Source organism: Pholcus phalangioides, unplaced genomic scaffold (assembly GCF_987345545.1).
Source record: "Pholcus phalangioides strain wild (caught in Gottingen) unplaced genomic scaffold, Ppha-v1.0 ptg000016l_1, whole genome shotgun sequence".
Lineage (NCBI taxonomy): Eukaryota > Metazoa > Arthropoda > Arachnida > Araneae > Pholcidae > Pholcus > Pholcus phalangioides.
The window spans coordinates 7,907,654-7,929,106 of record NW_028301609.1 but is presented as its reverse complement, the minus strand read 5'-3'; the positions used below and the strand labels follow the sequence as shown (position 1 = coordinate 7,929,106).

The following is a 21,453-nucleotide window of genomic DNA, read 5'->3' as shown; positions in this document are numbered from 1 at the left end:
TCGACGAATACCAAAATAACTTTTATAAGGCAATTTTTGTATTCATTTTGACTTTATTCTTAAGTTTATACAATATACTTATATATATTTGTTAGAATTTTTGTCAGGAATAAGTTGCAATAGCAAAGTAAATAGCTTTTAAAATCCGCCGTTTCGAGTGTGTTGAACAATTTCCTCAATTTAACGAATAAAATGGTTGGTTTCTCTCTTATAAGATTCGTTAAATCGAAATTCGACTGCTTATACGTAAATGTGATATGTGCAGGGGCCAAACGAAGCAGTAACAACCACGGTCGTTATAAGTGATTTTGACTGTATATCAATCATAGCCCGCACATCTTCGAGTGAGGCACCCAATGTCAGGGCCGCAACTAGGGGGGGAGGGAGCAGGCAGGTCTCGTGCCCCTGCCGCTGGAACAGAGGGGAGGGGGCGCAAATTTTATTCTCAAACCTCTCCTTGAACATTACAAAGGAGCGCCAAAATGCGCCCTTGCCCCGGGTGACCAAGAATCTAGTTGCTGCCCTGCCCAAAGGCAGGATTTTCGGCAAACCACATGCCAAGAACGTTAGGAGTCTTCGATGAGTGACATCATCATCATCATCAACCGACAAAACACAATGCAACTAATAAACCAGTAGGTATTGCGTCTCGAAAAATTCCACAGGGATCCTTTTTGTTTCCTTCTACATTCGGCTGTCAATCCATGAGTGATCACGAAGTGAAAGCATTACTTAATTACGATGTAATTCAATTAACCCAGTTATCGCCATGTCAATGTACGAGGATGACTTTATATATATATATATATATAATTTATATAAATATATTTCATCACCCGTAATGATCACTCGCTGAGACCACAATTGAAGAAACAACAACAAAACAAGAAGGAGAACTTTGGTTGCACCCGATAGGGTATGGAATGGTGTATATAGTACAGAACGGTGATTTCCAAAGATGGTCTGTTGTCTCTCGTTGTCAATGTCCCTCCAACCATGGCAAGGTCTGCTCCGCAAGAAATAATTAAATACGAGTTGATGATGATGCCCTTTTGTCTTGCCATCCAAGGCAGAGGAAGAAGTTGCCGCTTCTTCTTCTTCTTCCCACAGACAAAAGCAAATTCCTTTTGCCTTCTCCCGTAGATGTAGTAACACCATCACCACCACTGTTGTACGTCATCAGTTGCGTCACTGGATGCCCAGACCAATAACGGGAGTGATCTCGAAACATCGGTCGGTCCATTGAATGGCGTTATAACTAGGTCCGTATAAAATGGCATGTCGTTGTACATCCCTCGTATCATTTTCCTGTGAGTATCTTATCGTGTGAGCACAGCCACCGCCGTCACTACCGTGTGTGATTATCTCGGTTGGTCCAGGTTTCTGTGTGAGTAGTGCCGTCGTCAACTCAATCATCGAGGGAAATTGGAATATAACCTATGAGCCAATGGAATAAAAAGAATCCTGGGATCACAATCGGTGAGTAATTTCAGTTAATATAATCTCCATGCCCCCCACATCCTGGAGCAGGGGGGGGGGGCTAGGCTGAGATCTTTTGTGAGCCCTGGGCCAGACTTTCAAGGCCCCCCTTTATAGTGTGAAAAAGAAAAAAATGATGAGAATCGTCCCGGGCCCTGTCAGCCTCACCATTGTAGGGGGGCCACCTAGTCTAGAGTCGTCCCCTTCCATTAATTTTAACATGGTCTTGAAGGAAGTACAGTGAAACCTCGCTGTAACGATACCCGATATGGCGATAAATCCCTCTACGACGATATGGTTTTTTCAAATTATTTCTGGAATTGCTTATATTATGTTACACTTCTCTCGACACAACGATATCCTTTACTACAATGGATCTCTCTATAACGATATTTTTTTAAGGATATTTTGAAACTGCTACAATTGCATTTTTTGTAGATGTTATTTTTTTGATATTTCGCTCAAAATCACTTGATATATTTTGAAATTAGCGCTAGTTTTTGTTCTTTCGAAGATTTTTTTTTGATAATATCGCTATTTTGCACTGTCTGCACCATGCAAGTGTTGATGAAGTTGCGCGAAGCTACTTTCTGTGTAGCATAAAAAAGTGTTGCACAATAAACTTTACAGTGTGAAACAACTAAATGAATTTCATTAATCAACCCCCCCAGCTCATAGGTGCCGAACCTAGGGGCTGAGGCCATTTAAGCCCCCCCCCCAAATAAATTTTCCAAGGAGGCTGAGCCCCTTCCCAATAATTTCTGAAAAAGCAATGCAATGCACCTTCCTCCTCCCGCGTACGCGCTTGAGTCCCGTATATACGGGACAACCAGCAACTTTCAGCCCCCTCCAATGTTTTCTTCATGTCGGCGCCTCTGTCCCAGCTATAATATCCGCTGCTGCCCTGGATTTTCTCTACTTTCTGGGAACATTGAAGTAGTGATATTTTATAACCTCCCATTCTCCCATGCCTCTTATGCATCCAGGGGATACTCGGAAAGTGAAGGGGTCATTTTTGGTCTAGGCTAGTTCTCTATGTGGATTTCCACGCTGCATCCATCCTAAGAGAAGATTCGAAATCGCATGAGTGATGGCCACCTGGATGCACCTGGTTCTTTAGGTTCAGGTCTAAGCTACTATTTTTCGGTTAAGTGCAATCAATCGAGACGCGCCTATGGAACCGAGGACTTCCTTGCACTATGCCATAGTATTCTTCCAATTCTTAGCAACCTTCAGCAAACCCTGGTTGAGAGGAGGGTAGCCACAGACCACTTTTGAAAGAACCCCTATTACGGCGTAGTTCAAACTTTCAAATGCAACCAGGGATTTCACCCGTAATTGCGGCGGCGCATATTACTCAGTGAGTATTATATGTTAGCGGCGTATACCGATCAGCAGGCTGTCATTTGACCAGTGAACCATGTATGGTCCTTAGGAAAGATTGTATGGCTACATATACTGGCGAAATCCGTAAAGGTTTATTCATGTTAATTTGTATACCGATTCTTATAGTCATGCATCGATCGTGCCCAACATGGTAAACTCTTTAAGAGTTTATATGAGATTTGCATTGAGGCAACTTGTTGAACTGAATAGAAATCGTGGGTGCGAGATAGGTCACAGCGGTCTATGACCAACGGGAAATTTTCTGATTGGGCAGGTATCACAAATGGAGTTCCCCTAGGGAGTGTCCTTGGGGCCCATACTTTTTTCCACTTTTTATCGATAAACTCGATCAAGGTACCAATGGGATTGTTAGCGAATTCACATATGACGGGAAGCTGATAAGGATAACCGGGAAACCAAGCGATAGGGAGTTGCTCCAGACAAAGGGTGCTCAACCATTAGTTGAGTGAGGACCACTTCATTGGGGTTTGAAAACGTGTCGCGGGCCACTTGAGTAATCTGGAACTGTGCCGCGGGTAGCTCAAGTGATAAGAAACTGCACTGCGATCTGCTGCGGGTCCCTTAACCCTTCTACCCATTTTTACAAAATTATGTTTCAGGTCGTGGGCCACATTTGGCTCGCGGGCTACAGGTTGAGCATGTGTTCTCCAGACGAAACTGAATATGATCGCAGGATGGGAAAATGAATGAAACATGAGTTTCAGCGTTGCCAAATGCATGGTCGCTCAATTTGGTTCAAACAACCCACGTTTCACTAACGAGTTGAATGATATTACGATTCCGGGGGTGCAACTTGGGCCACCGATTTGGAAATTCTCATTGACGAGCGGCTTAGGTTTTTCTAAACACTGTTCGGCGAAAAAAAAAGAATATAATTCTTGGTTTTATTCTTAAAAATGTCTCTTCGCGTTCTCCTAAAGGGATTCTTCCGTTTTTTCGAGGCTTAGTTCATCCTGGACTAAGGTTTTGGACACCATACCTGCAGAAGGACACAGACTTGGATTGAGGGGGGTGCAGAGAAAAGAGAAACACGCTCTTCTTGAAGGTGTCGTGGGGGATATGATTAAAGTTTTTAAATTTTTCAACGGAATGGATGGGATGGACCGTGAGTTATCAATACATCTTCAATCGAGTATTTCGACAAAGGGATGCCAGTATCGATTAATGAAGGACAACACCAAGTTGTGGTGGCACAGGGTATTTTTCCCTCACGGGGTTGTGATGGAACAGAATAGTTTACCCCTTATTGCAGTGAATTCTACCGCAATTGGCACGTTTAAAAAGAAATGCGATGGTTATAACATGGGACGAATCGAAAATCTATCCATACTTAGATAAGACAACCATAATTTTTTATGGGTAGTGTATCACAGACTCTTTTGTGGACATCAGCAGGACAAAAAAATTCGTCCGTAATAGAGGGGTGACCGTTAATCAGGAGTTTGAAATGAATACTTTTAGTTACACGGGGAAGTTGTTTTCTGGTCGTAAAAGAGAAAAGTCCGTTAAGAAGGGTTTTACTGTATATTGTCTCATAATTATCTCAGTTTTTATTAATTAAATTAGTTTTATTTTAGGTTTATTTGTATTCGTATATGTTACTGCCAATATGCCAATGTCCGAAGTCTAGCCAGCACGCTGAAGTGCCTGACCCGGCTTCGGACATTGGCCCCCCATCACTGAAAGTTTTCATTCCATTGAAGTGACATCAAACGTGAATAGCGATTTTAAAAAAAAAACGTTGACACCCGGCAAATGCTTGCACATTTCAGCTCCAACTTTCCTTAAAAAGGACGACACCAGTTGCGATCCACATCAAAATCGGGACAAGGCTGAACTGTCCTCCGGCTTCTAAGTTCAGAAAAATGCATTACGTGCTCGGGCATCTCACCCTGTACGTGATGGGATACGTGGCCCAGGTGGTTGGAAGCACGACAGCCACGTTACCGTCCGGCCTGCAAGTCACGCCTCCGTCGGACTCGCTCTCGTCACCGATGTCCAGGCCTACGTACAACTCCACCGTGAGCCCTGTCTACAACCACAACGCCAAAACTCCGCAATCCAGGCGTACCGGTAGTACGGATTCGGGATACAGCAAGGTGTCATACGCAGGCGCTGTCCGGAGTGGATCATACGTTGGTTCCCCGTACGTCCGAAAAGGTATGTATAATCTTCTTCACTCAGAACTAACTACCTTAACACAGAGGTTCTCACCCTATGAGTCGTGACCCAACAGGGCCGTCCGAGATGTGTCTTGCAAATCCACTTTATTGAGCTATAAGTCACGATCCATACTTGATTCCCATGGGGCTTCCGAAATGGGTTGCACAAATCCGCTTACAGCCAGGGATTCTTGAGATATGGGTCCCGACCCAAACTTGAATCGCAGGAGGCTTCTGAGATCTCAAATCCACTTACTGCCAGGGATTTTTGAGCTATGGGTCATGACCCAAACTTGAATCGCAAGAGGCTTCTAAGATCTCAAATCCACTTACTGCCAGGGATTTTTGAGCCATGGGTCATGACCCCAAACTTTCTAACACAGGGTTTTCTGAGATGTTTCGCTCAAATCCATTTACAGCCAAGTATTCTTGAGCTATGGATCGATCCAAATTTGATTTAATGGGGTTTCCGAGATTGGTCATGCATATCCACTTATAGCCAGAGATTCTTGAGCTGTAGGTAACAACCCAAACTTGATTTGCAGGGTCTTCCACGATGGGATATACCAATTCACTTACAGCCAAGGATACTTGAACTAGCTCACGTAGGTCACGACCCAAATTTAATTCACAGGGACTGCCGATATGAGTCATACAAATTCACTTACAGTCCTTTTATAAATGCACTTATTTCGTCACTAGTTTCTAAAAATAAACAGTCCTATAGGTCGTGAAGCTTATCTTGGTGTTGATTTTGGGTCACGGCTTAAAAAGGGTTATAGGAACCCTTACCTCAACTTTTGCATACATGGTGAGGATTGTAGTGAAAATAATCCCATATTCATTGCAGATGCCGAGCTTAGAGAAGAATCTCAGACCAGAGAGGTCCGTGAGCTTCCGAACAGGATACTGACTACGTCACCGGCTGTGTCTGGAAACGAGATTCCGGAAGAACAAGACATCATTAGGACAGCCAAACACCCCCAATTCCCGCCAGCGCCGGGAGCCGGCTACGTACCGCCAGCGACGGTCATAGAACAATCTGCTCCAATCATGCTTGGATTCCAGCACGAAAGAGATACTCCCAGAGTCGAATGTAAGTATATTCCGGGTTGTCCTACAACCCCAGCCAAAATAGGAGAGATATACGATATACGTCAAAGAGCAAACAATTTTCCCCTATGGCAACAATGGTCGCAAATGATTCTTTTGGTCAGCGCTTGTTAACACGTAATGAGGCCTTGGCGCCAGAAAAAAGAGAGGGAAAAGTGTTTTTTAAAGTAACCCTGGAAGTGAGAGGGGAAAAAGTATTTTCACTATACACATAATACCAATAGAGAGATAAAAAGACAATAACTTTTCCCCTCTGTAACTGGAAGGGAGAAATTTCCCTGTCGTTGCTCATGATGGTAATGCAAGGTTGTCGTATTTTGGCGACTTATAAAATGGAAAATTGCACGTATCTTTCTGATAAGTGGGGTCTACTTCTGCATATTTTTGTCTTGACGTGTTCACCACTCTAGTTTTGGCGGAATAGATCTGGAGTTCCTATCATATTATACACATATGCAGGGTGGACGAAAAGGCCCAGACACATTTTAAAAATTAATTTTCAGAAAAAAATCAACCAATTGGCACAAAGAGGTGTGTGGTTTTGCACCAGAATACTCATCACGGCCTAGAGTTTTTTGTTGTTTTTCGGTAAATTAAAAAATAATAATAATTTGAAATTTCGCTCACAGATGGCGTTGTATCACGAATAACTTGACGTAACACAAAAAGGCGATACAAGCAGTCAGTGCCGCTTTATCGCATAGACCTACCCGGGCACGACCCTGGGGCCTCAAGAGAAAAAAAAAGGCCTCACAAAAATGAAATCTGGTTGAAATTATCGAGAATTTGCCAGGTAGGGTCAAGGAAAAAATCGTTTGGCCCGGGGCCCACAATGCTCTTCAGAAGGTCCTGAAAACAGTGAACAGTTAGTGTTTTTTTACGATTTTCGTTGCATAAAACTACTACCTTACCCTTTGTAGCTCGGGCTACATCTAAATGGGTGAAAGAGTACTGAATTTCGAATGTGCGGTAGTTTCATGTAAGGGGTCATTCAAGTATTACGTCAGTATCGAGAGGGGGGGAGGGGGTTTCGGATTTGCTTCGGGGGTTGAAGGTTGCTTACGTCATCAACCACCCTTTTTTGAAGATATGAAATATTCTAAGCTGCTGACGAAATTTCGCTGACGGGGGAGGGGCAGTGTTTTGCTGACTTTTGCTGACAGGGGGGGGGGTGAAAAATGGCTGAAAATCTACTTATACGTAATACTTGAATGGCCCCTAACGCAAATCCTGATAAACATTTATTATGCACTGGTAGTGTCGCATTTTATGTATCATGCCGAGTTTTTTCACTAAATGAACACTAAATGATACAGCGACATCTGTGAGTAAAACTGAACTGAAACTTATCAGAAAAAATCTCAACGCCGTGATGAGTATTTTGGTGCAGATAGAACTTTTTGTATGTAAATTGGTTGATTTACTGTTAATTTTTTAAATGTTTCCAGGGCTTTTCGCCCACTCATTACTTTAAACAACGGGTACATGCAATTCTTTTCTTTTTACCAATGTGGCTTATGTTTTTTACTATTTTCCAGACGTCACTGCTGACTGTTTCAGCAACTACATGAAGATCGTGGTGCAGTTTAATGGTTCGTTCAGTGGTCTCATATACAGCAGCGGCTACGCCCACGACAGCGACTGCGTGTACGTGAATGGATCCGGTACGGATCGGTACGAGTTCTCCATACGACTGAACCGCTGCGGTACTCTGGGTAGACCCGAATTCGAACTCTCGGCCAACGAAGTTCCGGTACGTTTGTATTTTAAGATATTTCTCTGCAACTTTTACTTACATCAGATAAAACTGCATGTTGATATCGCCCTGGTGATTAAATGCAGGGTGTGGTCAGAGGTGTACGCAACGGGGGGGGGGGGCGTAAGGGGCAGAAGCTCCCACCTCTCAAGGCAACCAAAAATTAAATATTCAATTAAGATACCTTTTATATGCTATTTTAATCGACTTCTGAAAATTTAAATGTTTTTTTAACTCAAAATTTCTCTGGAAGAAATTCCTTGTCTCTCCCCCCCCCCCCCAGACATGGCGGTGTAATTGCACGGTTTGTAACTGCAAGGATGTACGTCGTGTCTGACACATTTTGACACCGAATACAGAATGAGCCGAGCTCTATGAACCGAATGAACGTCCAGGCTCTATCGCTATTTTGAAATTTTAAGCACAGTGGTCATAAGACCGCGGACGTGCCGGGAAAAACATACTGGTGTATCAGCCAGGCGAAGCCACCCCAGGGCGCCCCTCGCCAACTCTCTCGCCACCCTGCCTCCATCTCATTCCCAACCCAACAATAGCCTAGCATCTTCGCCCGGCAACACCAGGACGTTCGAGCCCCCGACCCTAACTAAACATCCTCAGCCAAGTCCCACAAAAAATCCGCCACCCGACCTCCCAGAAACCCCACATCACGCCCCGCGACCGAATCCCCCCCCCCTTCGGGAGCTTCATCATAAATCAAAACAATAAATAGTTACACACAAAACATATTTACAGACATCTGGGTGCTGCTTCACGACACAGGCCTTTACGGCGCATCCGTTTGTAGTAATGTCAATTTTCTCACAACAGTTCCTCAGATATTCATTGCATTGCGTGTAGAGCCCTTATGGCCTGGCTGCACAGTTATCCGTCTTCTTCACGTAGAAGGCCCCCTGTGGCCAGTCTACACGGGACACATTTTGGCACAGTTATAAGAGTGAGTAAGTCCTCGGTGTAAATCCACTTTCGTGCAAACTGCACTAGTGGAACAATTTATTCTGTTAATGAGAAGTACCACTTATATATGCGGGACGCATAGGTGGACCCGGATTGGTTCGCACACGCGAGTGGTGTCATTAAAGAATAATGTGGAGCAGGATTGCTTCACACGTCGAGGCTGTAGGTTTTCCGGGAAGTTTCTTTGGCCTCAGGGTGAGTGCGTATCCTATGCCTTATCTAAGTATAACATGGAAAATAATGGTTCTTTTTCTCTCTCTGTCCTTAACATACAGGACATATTCCCCGTATTACGTTTGCTCCGTTATGATCACCCCATCTATTGTTGCGATCTGGATACATGCCTGTAGCGAACTGGATCCATCTATTGTTGCGATCTGGATCCAACTGTGTTACTTACTGAAGTCAACTCACGGTATTGGAAGAAATTTGCTCTTTGTTTTGCTTGTATTAAAATTAATGCGTGTACTTTTTTTTTTAGGACCGGAACCACTTCATGTGGAATACAATAACAGTCCAGTACAACCCAGAAATCGAAGAGGATTGGGACGAGCACTTCCAAGTGACCTGCGAATACGGTTACGAGTTCCGGCGCACGGTCACGTTCCCAGTGGTTGGAGTCGAGTGAGTGCAATAGTAAAATCATATGCACAGTCGAACCTGGTTGATTCGAAGCTCACATGAGGACAGTGGAAAATGTTCGAATTAATCTACAGGATGATTACTTAATTCCCCCTTTGCCTCTCCGGTGAATCGTTGATCCTAGAGCAGTGATTCCCAACGTGGGTGTTAATGCTCCCTCGGGGGCGATGGAAAGTTCCATGGGGGTGGGGGTGGTAGAAGCTACGGGTATAACATGGGATCCTATGGGTTAGATTGCGTTGAGGGCGATGGGGGAAAAAAAATTCTGAAGAAGGGGGCGATGGGACAAAACAGGTTGGGAAACTATGTCCTAGAGGCATACGTCCAATCAGAAAAATTACCGAAATAACGTTTAGAACTCAAGTTATTTGAATACTTTTTCTATTTGGAAGTGCAGTCGACCCTCGGTTTACGAAGTTAATTCGTCCCTGAAGTCCGTTCTAAAGCCAAATTGTTCGTAAACCGAAACAATATTTCCCCATAAGGATCAATGTAAAATGAATTCATCCGTTTCTGCCAACTCGAAGTCAGTGAATTTTCGCAGCAGTTCCTGCGCATAACGTGAAACAGATAAGAATCATTAGAACAATAAGTTACTGAAAAAATAACTACAGCCGTAAGAGACGGAATGAAGTGGATGTCTGTGTGGTCCATTCAATATACAAATGCAACGCCACAACAGGCAAAATGCCCAACGGGGTGGCTGAATATCACCTATAATCCCAGTGTCAAAGCCCTCGCAGTTTCTGTCCGCAACACAATCTGGCTACATCTCCTCCAAGCGTAATTAATAGATCTGTAAAATATTTGCCGCTAAGAGTCACTCACGGCCGCGTGGCTAAGCTTTGTCAATGAGAGCAAATGCGATACGCAATTTTCAATATGCAATGTGGAATATTAATATAATGTTTTGCGAAGTCATTGAAAGTGCCAAAAACTGGCGTAAAAATTTTTTGAAAAAGAGTTCTCATTGTGTACAGCTTCTTGAAGTTTGAAACGACCTGCTCATCCCATCAATCATAGAGTGGACAATGGAGTCGTATTTGGGAGCGTGAACATTGCTCAGATGAAATCAAATTCTTCACCCAACTCGTTATCTCAAACAAGAAAAAAACATAGCCTCGAGACCACGGACTTCCGGAATACCCTTCCCTCGAGTTCTTTTTGTGTGTTCGCAAACTGAGCCGTTCGTAAACCGAGGGTTGGCTGTATGCCTCGAGGATCAACAGCAAGGGGGAATTATGTAATCACTCTGTATACTGGAGATCCGCAAAATGACTGCGCATTGCAACTGGACCATCAATATACACATAGGATTAAATAAATTCAAAAATTTGGGAAAAATTGCATAAAAATGAGGGAAAAAATAGTTTTCTGCAAGTTTTTGCTGCGGTTTTTTTTTTTTTTTTTTTTTTGTGCCAATTTTACTCCAATTTTTGAATTCAAATATCTCTGCGAATATTGCACTTAGAAACGTGGAGTTTCTTTAGTTGGCCTCAGGAGAGACAGGGCAACTATTTTCTAATTGGGTTTTTGAAAACAGGGTGTCCGTATAAAAAGTTAGTTTTTGTATTTCAGCAACTACATATATGCAATCCCTTGCAATACGAATGACGTATCTGAGGTCCACACATCATTTAGATATTTTTTCTAATTGGAAGTATGCCTTCTAGATAAACGGTTCACCAGTAATTTGTGGTGCTGCAATTTGTGAAAGCACCAGTAATGTGTTAGCTGTACACCCTGTATATTCCACCAAATATATTTCTGTATCAATATTTTTACAGCTACTTATAATGAGAAATTGTTGTAATTTCCAACTACACATGACGCTTTCATTGTTTCCTTCATTCGCAGGAAGAATACGGCAAGCCCGTACCTCGTGACACTTTCTCCACCACAATGTTACATGGAAGTCAGAAGCGGATTCGGACCCAACGGTCAAAGACTGACAGGACCCGTGACCGTCGGAGATCCACTGACGTTGATGATTCACATGGAGAGCGACAGCAGTGAGTGATATACGAAGTATCGCGATTTCATGATCATGCAATGTATAATCAATACGTAATGCATTATGCCATCCCAAAAAAATAACTACAAATTTCTTCTATTTCTGTTTGGCGACAGCTGAATTCGATGTGGCGGTCAGCAGTTGCTACGCACACAACGGGGCCAAGAAGAAACTGCAGCTCATAGACGCTAACGGGTGAATACCATATTTTGACACAATTTTATTTTCGATGACAATTCATATAAAATCCTACAGTCTCTCGTACTGGCTGTATAAAACATCTTTGCACCCGTAAACTCACCTAAAATTAGAGAACATTCCCACGCCCCCCCCCCACATTCTTCAGCGGGGCTCCTAGGCTGGATCTTTATCAGACCCTTAGGCCAAATGTTTCACGCCATTTGTATGTAGTGAATTTATAGTGGGAAAAAAATAAGAATTTTTTGTCCCGGACACTGTCAGTCCCACCTTTGCGCAGGGACGTCATTTCAACTTTTTCCGGGCAAACAACATATACTCAATTTATGTGTATATATATATTTGTATATATATAACATTTGTAGTGTATTTTCAAAAGCCAGGGGGGGGGGGTCAACGGCCTCCCCTGACCCCCCCCCCCCCCAAATGTTGCCTTTGTAGGAGGGGGGCGTGAACATGGGTTAATCTTTTTAAAAGAATTGCGCCATGGCTCTAAATTCGCCACTCACTTCATGAATCCGATGCACTCAACTCACAGTAGGTCCTAATCACCAATCATTTATAACGGAACCGATTTTTACTAATCGATGCTATACCGATCATGGCTCCATTTGGTGGAGAAAGGGGCAAAATATCAATAAATATATATATCATTTGGGAATATCACCCCCAACTCAGGGGATTGTGGAAAGCGTTTTACTGGTCCAAATGGACAACAGACGTTTCAAATGATGCCCTTTATTCAAATAAAAAAAGATTAGTAAAAAAATTCGTCGATATGTGCCGCCCGACAAATCGTTCTACAGATGTTCACTACAATGCCTTGGTGTTCCCCCAAGGGGCCATTCAAGCATTACGTAAGCAGATTTTCAGCCATTTTTCACCCCCCCCCCCCCCCCGTCAGCAGCTTAGAATATTTCATATCATCAAAAAGGGGTGATTGATGACGTAAGCAACCTTCAAACCCCCTTCCCCCCCCCCCCTCGATGCTGACGTAATACACTTTTGGTGGATAATTACATTGGGGAGGAAAAAATTTATTTCATTAAAAGGAGGAGCGAGGAGAAAACATTGCAGAGGTTGAAGTGACAAGTTCCTGGAGGGTTTCGTGTTTATGGAAGTATCATGTTGTCGGTGTGCGTTCAGCTGTCGAAAGCATGGTTGTTAACCAAGAGGGTATTTTAAACACCTCTCAAACAGTCTCCACCTACCGAATTATAGCCATTTTTTTTATCCGTTAAATGGTCAATGTACCATTTGAAATGTCTGTGGCTCTAATTTGATGCCATTTGAGGTAATACAACGCCCTCTACAATCCTCTAGGTAGAACAAAGCTCACATAGCCCTTGTCTTTTCGTAACGCAGGCAATTCACTACCATTGTACCTACGAAGAGGTGACTGTGACGAAATTGATTATTGTGGAACCAAACTCTGTATTTAAGTAGTGCGCGTGTTCAGGTGCGCACATTTATCTCCTAAAAGACGGAACTGGTAATGAGAGAATGGATATCATGGAATGTGCAACACTATAACATTCTCTTTAATATTAAAAAAAACAGAAAATTTCCAAAACCGTTGTTATTATGCAGTTTAACACTTGAGAAATGTATCATTTCCGTTCGATTCCAGATGCATCTTGAAAGACCAACTGATGAGTCCCTTCCGAGGAGTTAGGAACAACAACGGTGCCCAGCACGTGATATTGTACGCGTACTTCAAAGCGTTCCGCTTCACGAGTAGTCCTGCGCTTTACCTTGAGTGTGACGTGCACATGTGCCACGGAACTTGTCCCGTAAGTAAACATGCTCTTAGACTTTTATCATAATATACGGACGTCAACACGTAATGTACGGAATAAAACACACAATACTGTATACGGATATATGTAGTTGTTAATTGGAATTTTTCTGGTATGTTTCTATGTTTTTCACATTCAAGGCTCAAAGATGTCACTGGAAGAGTCTGACGAAGAGGTCGGTAGATTCGCAACTGCAAGATTTCGACGATCCATCAGTGTCCCAAAACGTAAGCCTCTTCCAAGCACTTCAAGTCATGCAAGAGACGCCAGATGCCAATGGACCAGGAAGTTTCAAATCGGGTAAATCGCTTTCCTGATAATTATAATTATAGTAACAATTATCCTGATAATTATAATTAATAACAATTATCCTGATAATTATAATTAATAACAATTATCCTGATAATTATAATTAATAACAATTATCCTGATAATTATAATTAATAACAATTATCCTGATAATTATAATTATATTTCCTGACTTTATAACGTAAAAATGTCTCCTCGATTTAAACCCCTCTAACGATATTAGGAGCACCAACACAAATGGAAAGAACTCATTCCAACACACACTCCCCATGTTTTCTTTACCTCTTTTCTCTTCATCGGCGAAGTTTCATTGTGAACCCTATAAACGGAAGTTATCCCCCCACACAAGGGCGTAGCGAGGGGGGGGGACTTGGGGGTCTGGTCCCCCCCCCCCCCGAAATGTGAGAAAATGACCGAAAAAAGGGAAAAAGATGGCCAAATCCATTGTTCTGTCACTTTGGTCCCCCCCCCCCGAACGAAATTTCTGGCTACGCCCCTGCCCCCACACACAATCGCCTTTCTTCGTGGAGCTGTGTTAATATTTGCATTGATACCTCGGCTACCGAAGACAATTCGTTCCGGAATCACGTTCGTTAGTTTAAACGCGATTTCTGTGGAAGGTAATTTAGTTCGTTCCAGATATTGCCCAAAATTTAAAGATAAATTCTTTGAAACACCAAAAGGGACGCCATAAAAGAAGACAAAAACTGATTGAAGGCTACAATTAACCGCTTCAAAATTAGATAAATGATCATTTTACAGGAAGATGTGTAATGAAGATTTTTTTTCATTTCACACTGGATATACACAACCAACACCAGCTTTATTCTGCTAAAGTTGGTGTCGTGAGACAAAACCCAGTCGAGTTCGTAGGTGTCCCGATCCATTTGTGTTTTGGTCAGCTTATTTCTGTCTCGTACATGCCGACATGTGAATGGGAAAGATAAGTTTCTGGAATGTCCAGACAGTTCAGTTTGATGCCGAGTCTTGCATTGAAAAAGCGCTTGGTCTGAAAACAAAGGCTGCTTTTTTTTTTTTTCAATGCATTTTCTATTAGCTGAATCTTTCATTTTCCATGAAATAAGTCAAAAACACTCAAAAAGAGAAGTAAAGGTACATTTGGAAAAATATTCCGATGTGGACATGAGTTAATCCAACACCATCTGTAGCAGAAGGCCTCCGCACGAAGCTCGTGACGTCACTGAAGGTCATCTCACCTAAGGGCGACTGGAATAAGGCTCCAGTGGCTATAATCTCACCTATAGCTGTAGGATATAGCAGGCCGACGCATGCGCCATCTTTACCTTTCCTTATAGGATATTCAATAGCTATAGGTGAGATGACCTTCTTCAGTGACGTCGCGAGCTTCGCGTGGAAGCCTTTTGCTATATGTGGTGTTGGCCAATCGGACTCGAGTGACACTAATTCTGATGATGATTGTCATTAAAATTCAGCTCACGACGGGGCCGTTTTATTTATTGCTTCCATTTATATCAACGAAAATATCCGTTAGCTGAAGCAGAAAAATTACGCAAAAAAGTCGTCGTTAGCCGACAAAAATCGTAAGCTGAGGTATCCCTGTATTCTCCCCGCGCGAGATTTGTTTTTCCCCTTAAAAATTGCGAAAGAGAAATTTACTGCGCTCTTTTTTCCCCTACTATTGCAGCATACAAGCAAAGAAACCAGTTTTTGAGATTTTACACTGTTACTTCAAGCATATATCGTCCATATTTGTTGCCTAAAGCCTTTGACGACCCCGGACACATCCCCTCTTCCCATCTCGAAGAGATATATCAAATCCTACACGTGAAAGGGTACAGGATTTAGACATCCTGAGATGCCTGAAGCCTGTACCTGAAACGGTTAACCACTCTTTGGAGCAGAGATATTGGACGCATCACCCGCTATCGACCATTTTGAAGACTTGGCTATTCGACATTGAAAGACAATAAGAAAAAGATTCCGATGAAATTTTCCGATCTTCCACTCGCCATGGCGTTCTGATTCCTGAGATTTGTTTGTGCCATGGTTGGAATAATTGACTGACTCTGACTCGGCAATGTTATTGGAGTCGTATAACCCGATTTCGGAATCACCATCGCATAAAAATGGACTCTGTAGTGTCGGAGCCGAGGGTATTCACAGTACAGCATGGGGCTGAAAAAACATCTGTGAATGGGGTTCCATTCTCTTTTTCTTCCTGCTAGAAACGTCCCGAAAAGAAAAACAGAATTATATAATCGTCTCATAATTATCATTTCGATAAGAATGTATTTCGATTTCTCCTTCAAAGCCGGGGATTACACTGTAAAAGTTTGATAAAAGATCTTTTCGCAAAACTTGCAAGGAAGAACCAATGAAGCTATTGATTACATTCGCTCGAATGTATCCAATACGCTAGTCATGTGCCTACCGGCTTATTGGTTGCGTTTTCCAAGTTTTATAAAAAAGAACTTTAATAAAGATTTTTTAGTGTGTAATCACGGCCTAATCTACAGTATTCATTTCAGATGACCTGTCCTCTCAAGTCATGTGCCTACCGGTGACTGGAGTGACAGCCGTGACAACATCGTTCATGTTCTTCTTCCTGCTCGTCGTCATCATCTGCGTATTCCTGTGTCTTCGGATGAGGAGGATCAAGGAGAAACTCGACCTGCCCAACATGAATAACTTCGCCAGCAACCAGTATTACGAGAAGCAACAGCCAAGAAAGCGACTATGAGAGTCGAAAACAAACTACATTTTCTCCCGTCTTCCAATATTGAAAACTCTGAGACACAAAAGAACTTTGCGGAAGAACTAGAACTAAACTGTATTTCGCAGACGCGAACCACGTGACAATCGGGACCATTTTCAGTTCTGTTTTTTTGCCATACAAGGTGCGTTTGAATCTCCCAGTGCGCTCTGTACATAACACCGCTACCTCGGTTCACCGTGCAGTAATCGGTCAGTGTGATGCCCAACAAAGTTGAACTGATCAGCAAAAATCCACGTTTGTAGATACTACTTATCTTCCCCCCGCCCCATTATATACCCCTGAAGTGATGATATATAAGCTCCACATATTGATTTCTTTGTGTAAAAAATAAAAATGTATAGTATTTAATTCCCAGATTATACGGGACGATCAACCCAGGGCTGTAATTAGGACTTTTGTGGGATGGGGGCAAACATAACTTTTAAACTTCTATAATTTTATAACGGTGTTTTCCCCTGCCTCCTGAAATTTGCCGCAGGGGATCCGCCCTTCTGTTCAAGCCTCTTACGATAGACGGAGGGGTCTCGAGCTGTAGCCCCGGGATTTTACTGCCAGGTATGTAGAGAGAGAGAGGGGGGTGCATATATCACTTGGTAAGCCCTTTGTAGATTTTTCGATGCAGTAATTCAACTCCAAAAAGGCTATTTCCTCTGCTCCTTTAGCAGTTGGGTCACATTTCTGTCATATCAGCCATGGCAATAAAATTGAAGAGTTAGGTCGAATAACGGTCTACGTTGCATTCTTGCGAAATCTTTTTTAACTGAATAATGCTCCATATAGAGCTTCCGTTAAACATTCCTAAAGTAAGTTTCTACATTAACCAACAGATGTAGTTGTTATGCATATCCATGCAAAAAAGGTATTTCTCCAATTCAGCGATGACTTTTATTAGCGGCCCCTCTATAGTTTGAAGAAAAAAAAACGGCATAGACCGTTGTTCGGCTACGGGCTTCAATCGAAAAAATCCATGGCCTGAAACGTTGCACACACTGCAATCACACACACAATATTAAAATGCAAAATATAAATTACACTCTGAAAAAAAGGCAAGAAAATATTGAATTACTCAATATTGAACGGACTGCTATCCCCCATTAATTACATCATCTCTGTTAAAACTCGATGACTCGGTCAGTTTCTAAATTGTCCCGGGAGAGCATGAGACAATTTGATAAAAAAAAAATTGTTTGTAAATAGTCATTATTTGGCGTTTCCATCCTATTGAGAATTTGGTTACACCCACTCATCAAGCATTATAGCCTCGATCCGGTTTTCCCAATAAGATATCTCCCCCAGTGAATAAAAGTGTCAAAAAGTTCAATTGGGGCAATACTTTCTACAAAATGTCTACAATATTAATGTATATGTTTGTGATATCGAATAAATAAAATATTTATTGCTTACTTTCCTAAGTATATCTATAATGAAATGAAAGAATATGAATGCAGTTCGGGTCTACAGCCGGAACATGTACGGCAGGGCTTGACGTATCGGGAACAAATTCAAGCCTCCATGAAAATTTCATTGGCGTCAAGCATATTTTTTTTCTTCACTGGCAAATCTGCACAAAACAGTGCATTATTTGTCCGGGACCACTTTTCATGTCAGTAAACACACTGACATAATTTCCGGAAATTTGGTGCTATCCTCACACTTCAATTGTCACTCATACAAAAAAAATTTAGGCGCCAATGCCAATTTTTTAGTAGGGACCTGGGATTTGTCAAGTACTGAAAGAATTCGCTATATCTCATAGCATGACAAATCAAAGAAAAATTTAGGCACCAGACAAATTTCGTAGGAGCCAAAAATGTTTTTGCTCAAGAAAAATGGTGCTATTGCAAACGTTTTCTTCGACTAGAAAGATATAAGAATTTGTCGGGAGTCTGGGGTAGAAATTCGGGACGGGAGATCACCAGAAAATTCAGGGAACTTGGCATCTATGCAATGTAGCAATCACTTCTGGGAAATTTTAGGCACCAATACCAATTTTCAAGTTGCCAGGGAGACTTAAAAATTGTTATAAGCCATAGGCGGAGATAGACTTGGGGGGCATGATGATGATGTCAATTCATATATACGCAAATACAATAGATCAGTCAGCTTTACCCCTCCCCCCATAGTATAAGCTCCCAAAAGTTTACTAACTCAGGTAAAAGAAATATAGTATACTAGCTATAATACTCGGCGTTGCCCGGGTTTTATTCAATGAGGTTTCTTTGGATCACATGATATCTCCCTCTCTTTTTCTTGAGGGACATACAAGCCGTGTCCAAGTTAACCAATATGGCGACTTCCTGCGCGATTCATGAAATAAACAAATCTAGATTTAAAGAAACGCAGAAATGAATTTTTTACCCTTTTTTTAAGGGGCGCTAGGTATTTCGATCCCCCCCCCCCCCCCCTGAACTTCAAGTTATCCATCTGCCTGTTTAAGCTTTCAAAAATGCTTAATTAAACTGTGGAATTTCTTTGATGTACTTCTTACGGGCCCATAATTAATTTTAAAATATCCTAAACTATATGAATTTATGCAGTTAAATATTAAAAGACAATACGGAGACATTAATTTTCACGCTTGAGAAGATGTAAATAAAAAGTTGAAATCAATGTTATTGCATGGATATCCAACTCAAAAGTAGGTCCGGCTAATTAATTACTTCATATTTAATTTTCTGGGCTTCGTATATCTCTAAGTGAACTCAATATTTCAAAAATCGAGAATTCTATTCAATTTTTAAAATTATTGATGGGGCGGAAAACACCACCGAATTTCCGCATTTCTACAGTAAAATCGGCAATTTTAACATTGATTTCTCTATGAGAATCATCCTTTGCCTGACCCCTCAAACTCATGCGGATGATGATTATGACGTCTATTCAAAAAGCCTCATTACTGGGAGTATATTGAAAATGTGGCAAACTATTATAAAGGCATAAACTATTATACATATACTAACAGGATTAGAGAAGTGGCAAACCATTGTAAAGGCATATACACGTCTGAAACGCATTGCCAGGGAACCACGGTAACCAAAGTAAACGTTCGGAAAGTGATTGTTGAGGCCCAAAAACCATTGTTGCGCGACAGTCTTTTGCCCATTTGGAGCATTTGCCCTGCTCTGAAGAAATTTTAAAGTAGCCTATCGTTCAAGTCGGGTCCCATTTGGTATATATGCAAAATTTGGCGACGATCCATCTAAAATTGTAGATTTGCATAGAGAACATACATACACATAGAAAATCAATTTTATATATATAGATACTGCACCTAGATTTTCTCAATTTGTTAAGCCCTGCTATATATAATCAATACTATAAAACAATGGGGTACGATTTCGCACATGGGAATCATCGTTAGACAAGAAGCGCTGTGATTCGCTGAATGAAAGTTACCCTTGGATCAAAATAGTGTATTTTTGTGGTGAAACCATAAAAGATACGGGCTATATTTGAATAGCGGAAGGGAAGATACATTCAGAGCTCAATTTCTTTTTTTTTAACCCTTTTGCGATCATGAGCGAAATATTTCGTCCAAATGAGAGTGGAATGAATTCAATCCAGTTCTATGTGTTTTCTATCCTCTCTCCTCATCATCGCGAAGCTTTGTTGTTTACCCTAAGAAAACGTTCTCAGACGTGGCAACTTTTGGAATCCGGAGATTCTCTCGAACGGAGTACCCCCACACACTCATAGACTCGATCAAAAAAATTCACAAAATTTTTTTTAAATATCAGTAAAGAAAAAGTCCCACACTTCCCCCCCCCCCCCCGAGCAGAATATAATTCCATGTCAGTCTTTCCATGCAGAATAGAGAAATCACATCTACATACTGTTCATAAAACATAAGTTTCCTTTCGTGGATGCTATCAGAGATTGATAATCTTGGATATATGAACTCTTAAAAACTTTATATAGCTTAAAGTTTTAAATTTTCTTTCTCATGATATATTCAATCGGAGGAGAAACAATTAAAAAACTTCAAAATACAAAGCTGCTGACGAAAAAACTTGTGTTTAGCATACGGCTGTTAATGGAATACAATAACGATTATACAGGAATTTCGGCAACCAAGGTCATGCCCCTGATAAATGATTGCCGATAAACGCTACGTAAACAAAGTCACGTCTTTGCCAGTTACTTAAATGCGGTCACCAAGACTTTTTTTTTTTTACGAGTGTCCTCTATGGGTGTTTTCCCTAACGACAACGGCAGTCATTGACGTCACGACGTGTTAGTTCGTGTAAAATTTGGATTTCCGGATTTGTTAAAATATCTCCGGATTTTGACAGAAAATTAGTCTCTCGCCTAAATCCGGAGAGTTGGCAGGTCTGTGTTCTTTTTCCCTTCTCCGTTATACTTTCCCCACATATAATGTATCTTTCTATTATGTACATGTAAAAGCAAAAGAGAACACGTAGGGTGAGGGTAAAAGGGAAACCCACTCTTATCGTACTATTTACATTTTTTCCCCTTTTCTTTTTTCTAACATTCGGTTAGATGACAATATTTATCGCTGATTCGTCAAATAGAGATCATTCAAATTTCTGGCAAATAGCTTGTAAGCGAAGGGGTTAAAAATATATATCTACATTTCTTTTAATTTCGATTTGTTCCTTTCATGAACCGCTAAGGAATTCGCCATGATGGTTACTTTGTGCACTCTCTTTTATCTAGCTATATTGTTTCCCCCCCCCCTTTCTCTATTTGTTTCTTTTTCCGATCTTTTTTCTAACGTGCGGTTAGGTCAGGGCAACGTTACCAAACCTGTCACTGATTCGTCAAATACAGATCTCAATTTGTTGCCAAAAGCTTGTACGTTAAGGGATTACAAAATGATA

General features: G+C 41.5%; 1 protein-coding gene across 1 annotated transcript; it reads left to right on the top strand.

Moving 5' to 3' along the window:
• The first annotated feature begins 1,322 nt into the window (after positions 1–1,322).
• LOC149074986 (uncharacterized) lies at positions 1,323–17,951 on the top strand. Its single transcript, XM_089245743.1, has 10 exons — positions 1,323–1,479; positions 4,659–5,046; positions 5,899–6,144; positions 7,700–7,914; positions 9,374–9,516; positions 11,392–11,546; positions 11,665–11,743; positions 13,377–13,539; positions 13,686–13,845; positions 16,365–17,951. Exons 2-10 carry the CDS (start codon positions 4,752–4,754, stop codon positions 16,574–16,576), a joined length of 1,668 nt encoding a protein of 555 aa, XP_089101869.1. The 5' UTR covers positions 1,323–1,479; positions 4,659–4,751; the 3' UTR covers positions 16,577–17,951.
• The last annotated feature ends 3,502 nt before the right edge of the window (positions 17,952–21,453 follow it).

Bases quoted from the DNA above. Each gene is read 5' to 3' on its own strand.
- LOC149074986 (XM_089245743.1), top strand. From the start codon at position 4,752: ATGCATTACGTGCTCGGGCATCTCACCCTGTACGTGATGGGATACGTG. The intron at 6,145-7,699 runs GTAAGTATATTC...ACTATTTTCCAG, and splicing joins AGATACTCCCAGAGTCGAAT to ACGTCACTGCTGACTGTTTC. The intron at 13,846-16,364 runs GTAAATCGCTTT...TATTCATTTCAG, and splicing joins ACCAGGAAGTTTCAAATCGG to ATGACCTGTCCTCTCAAGTC.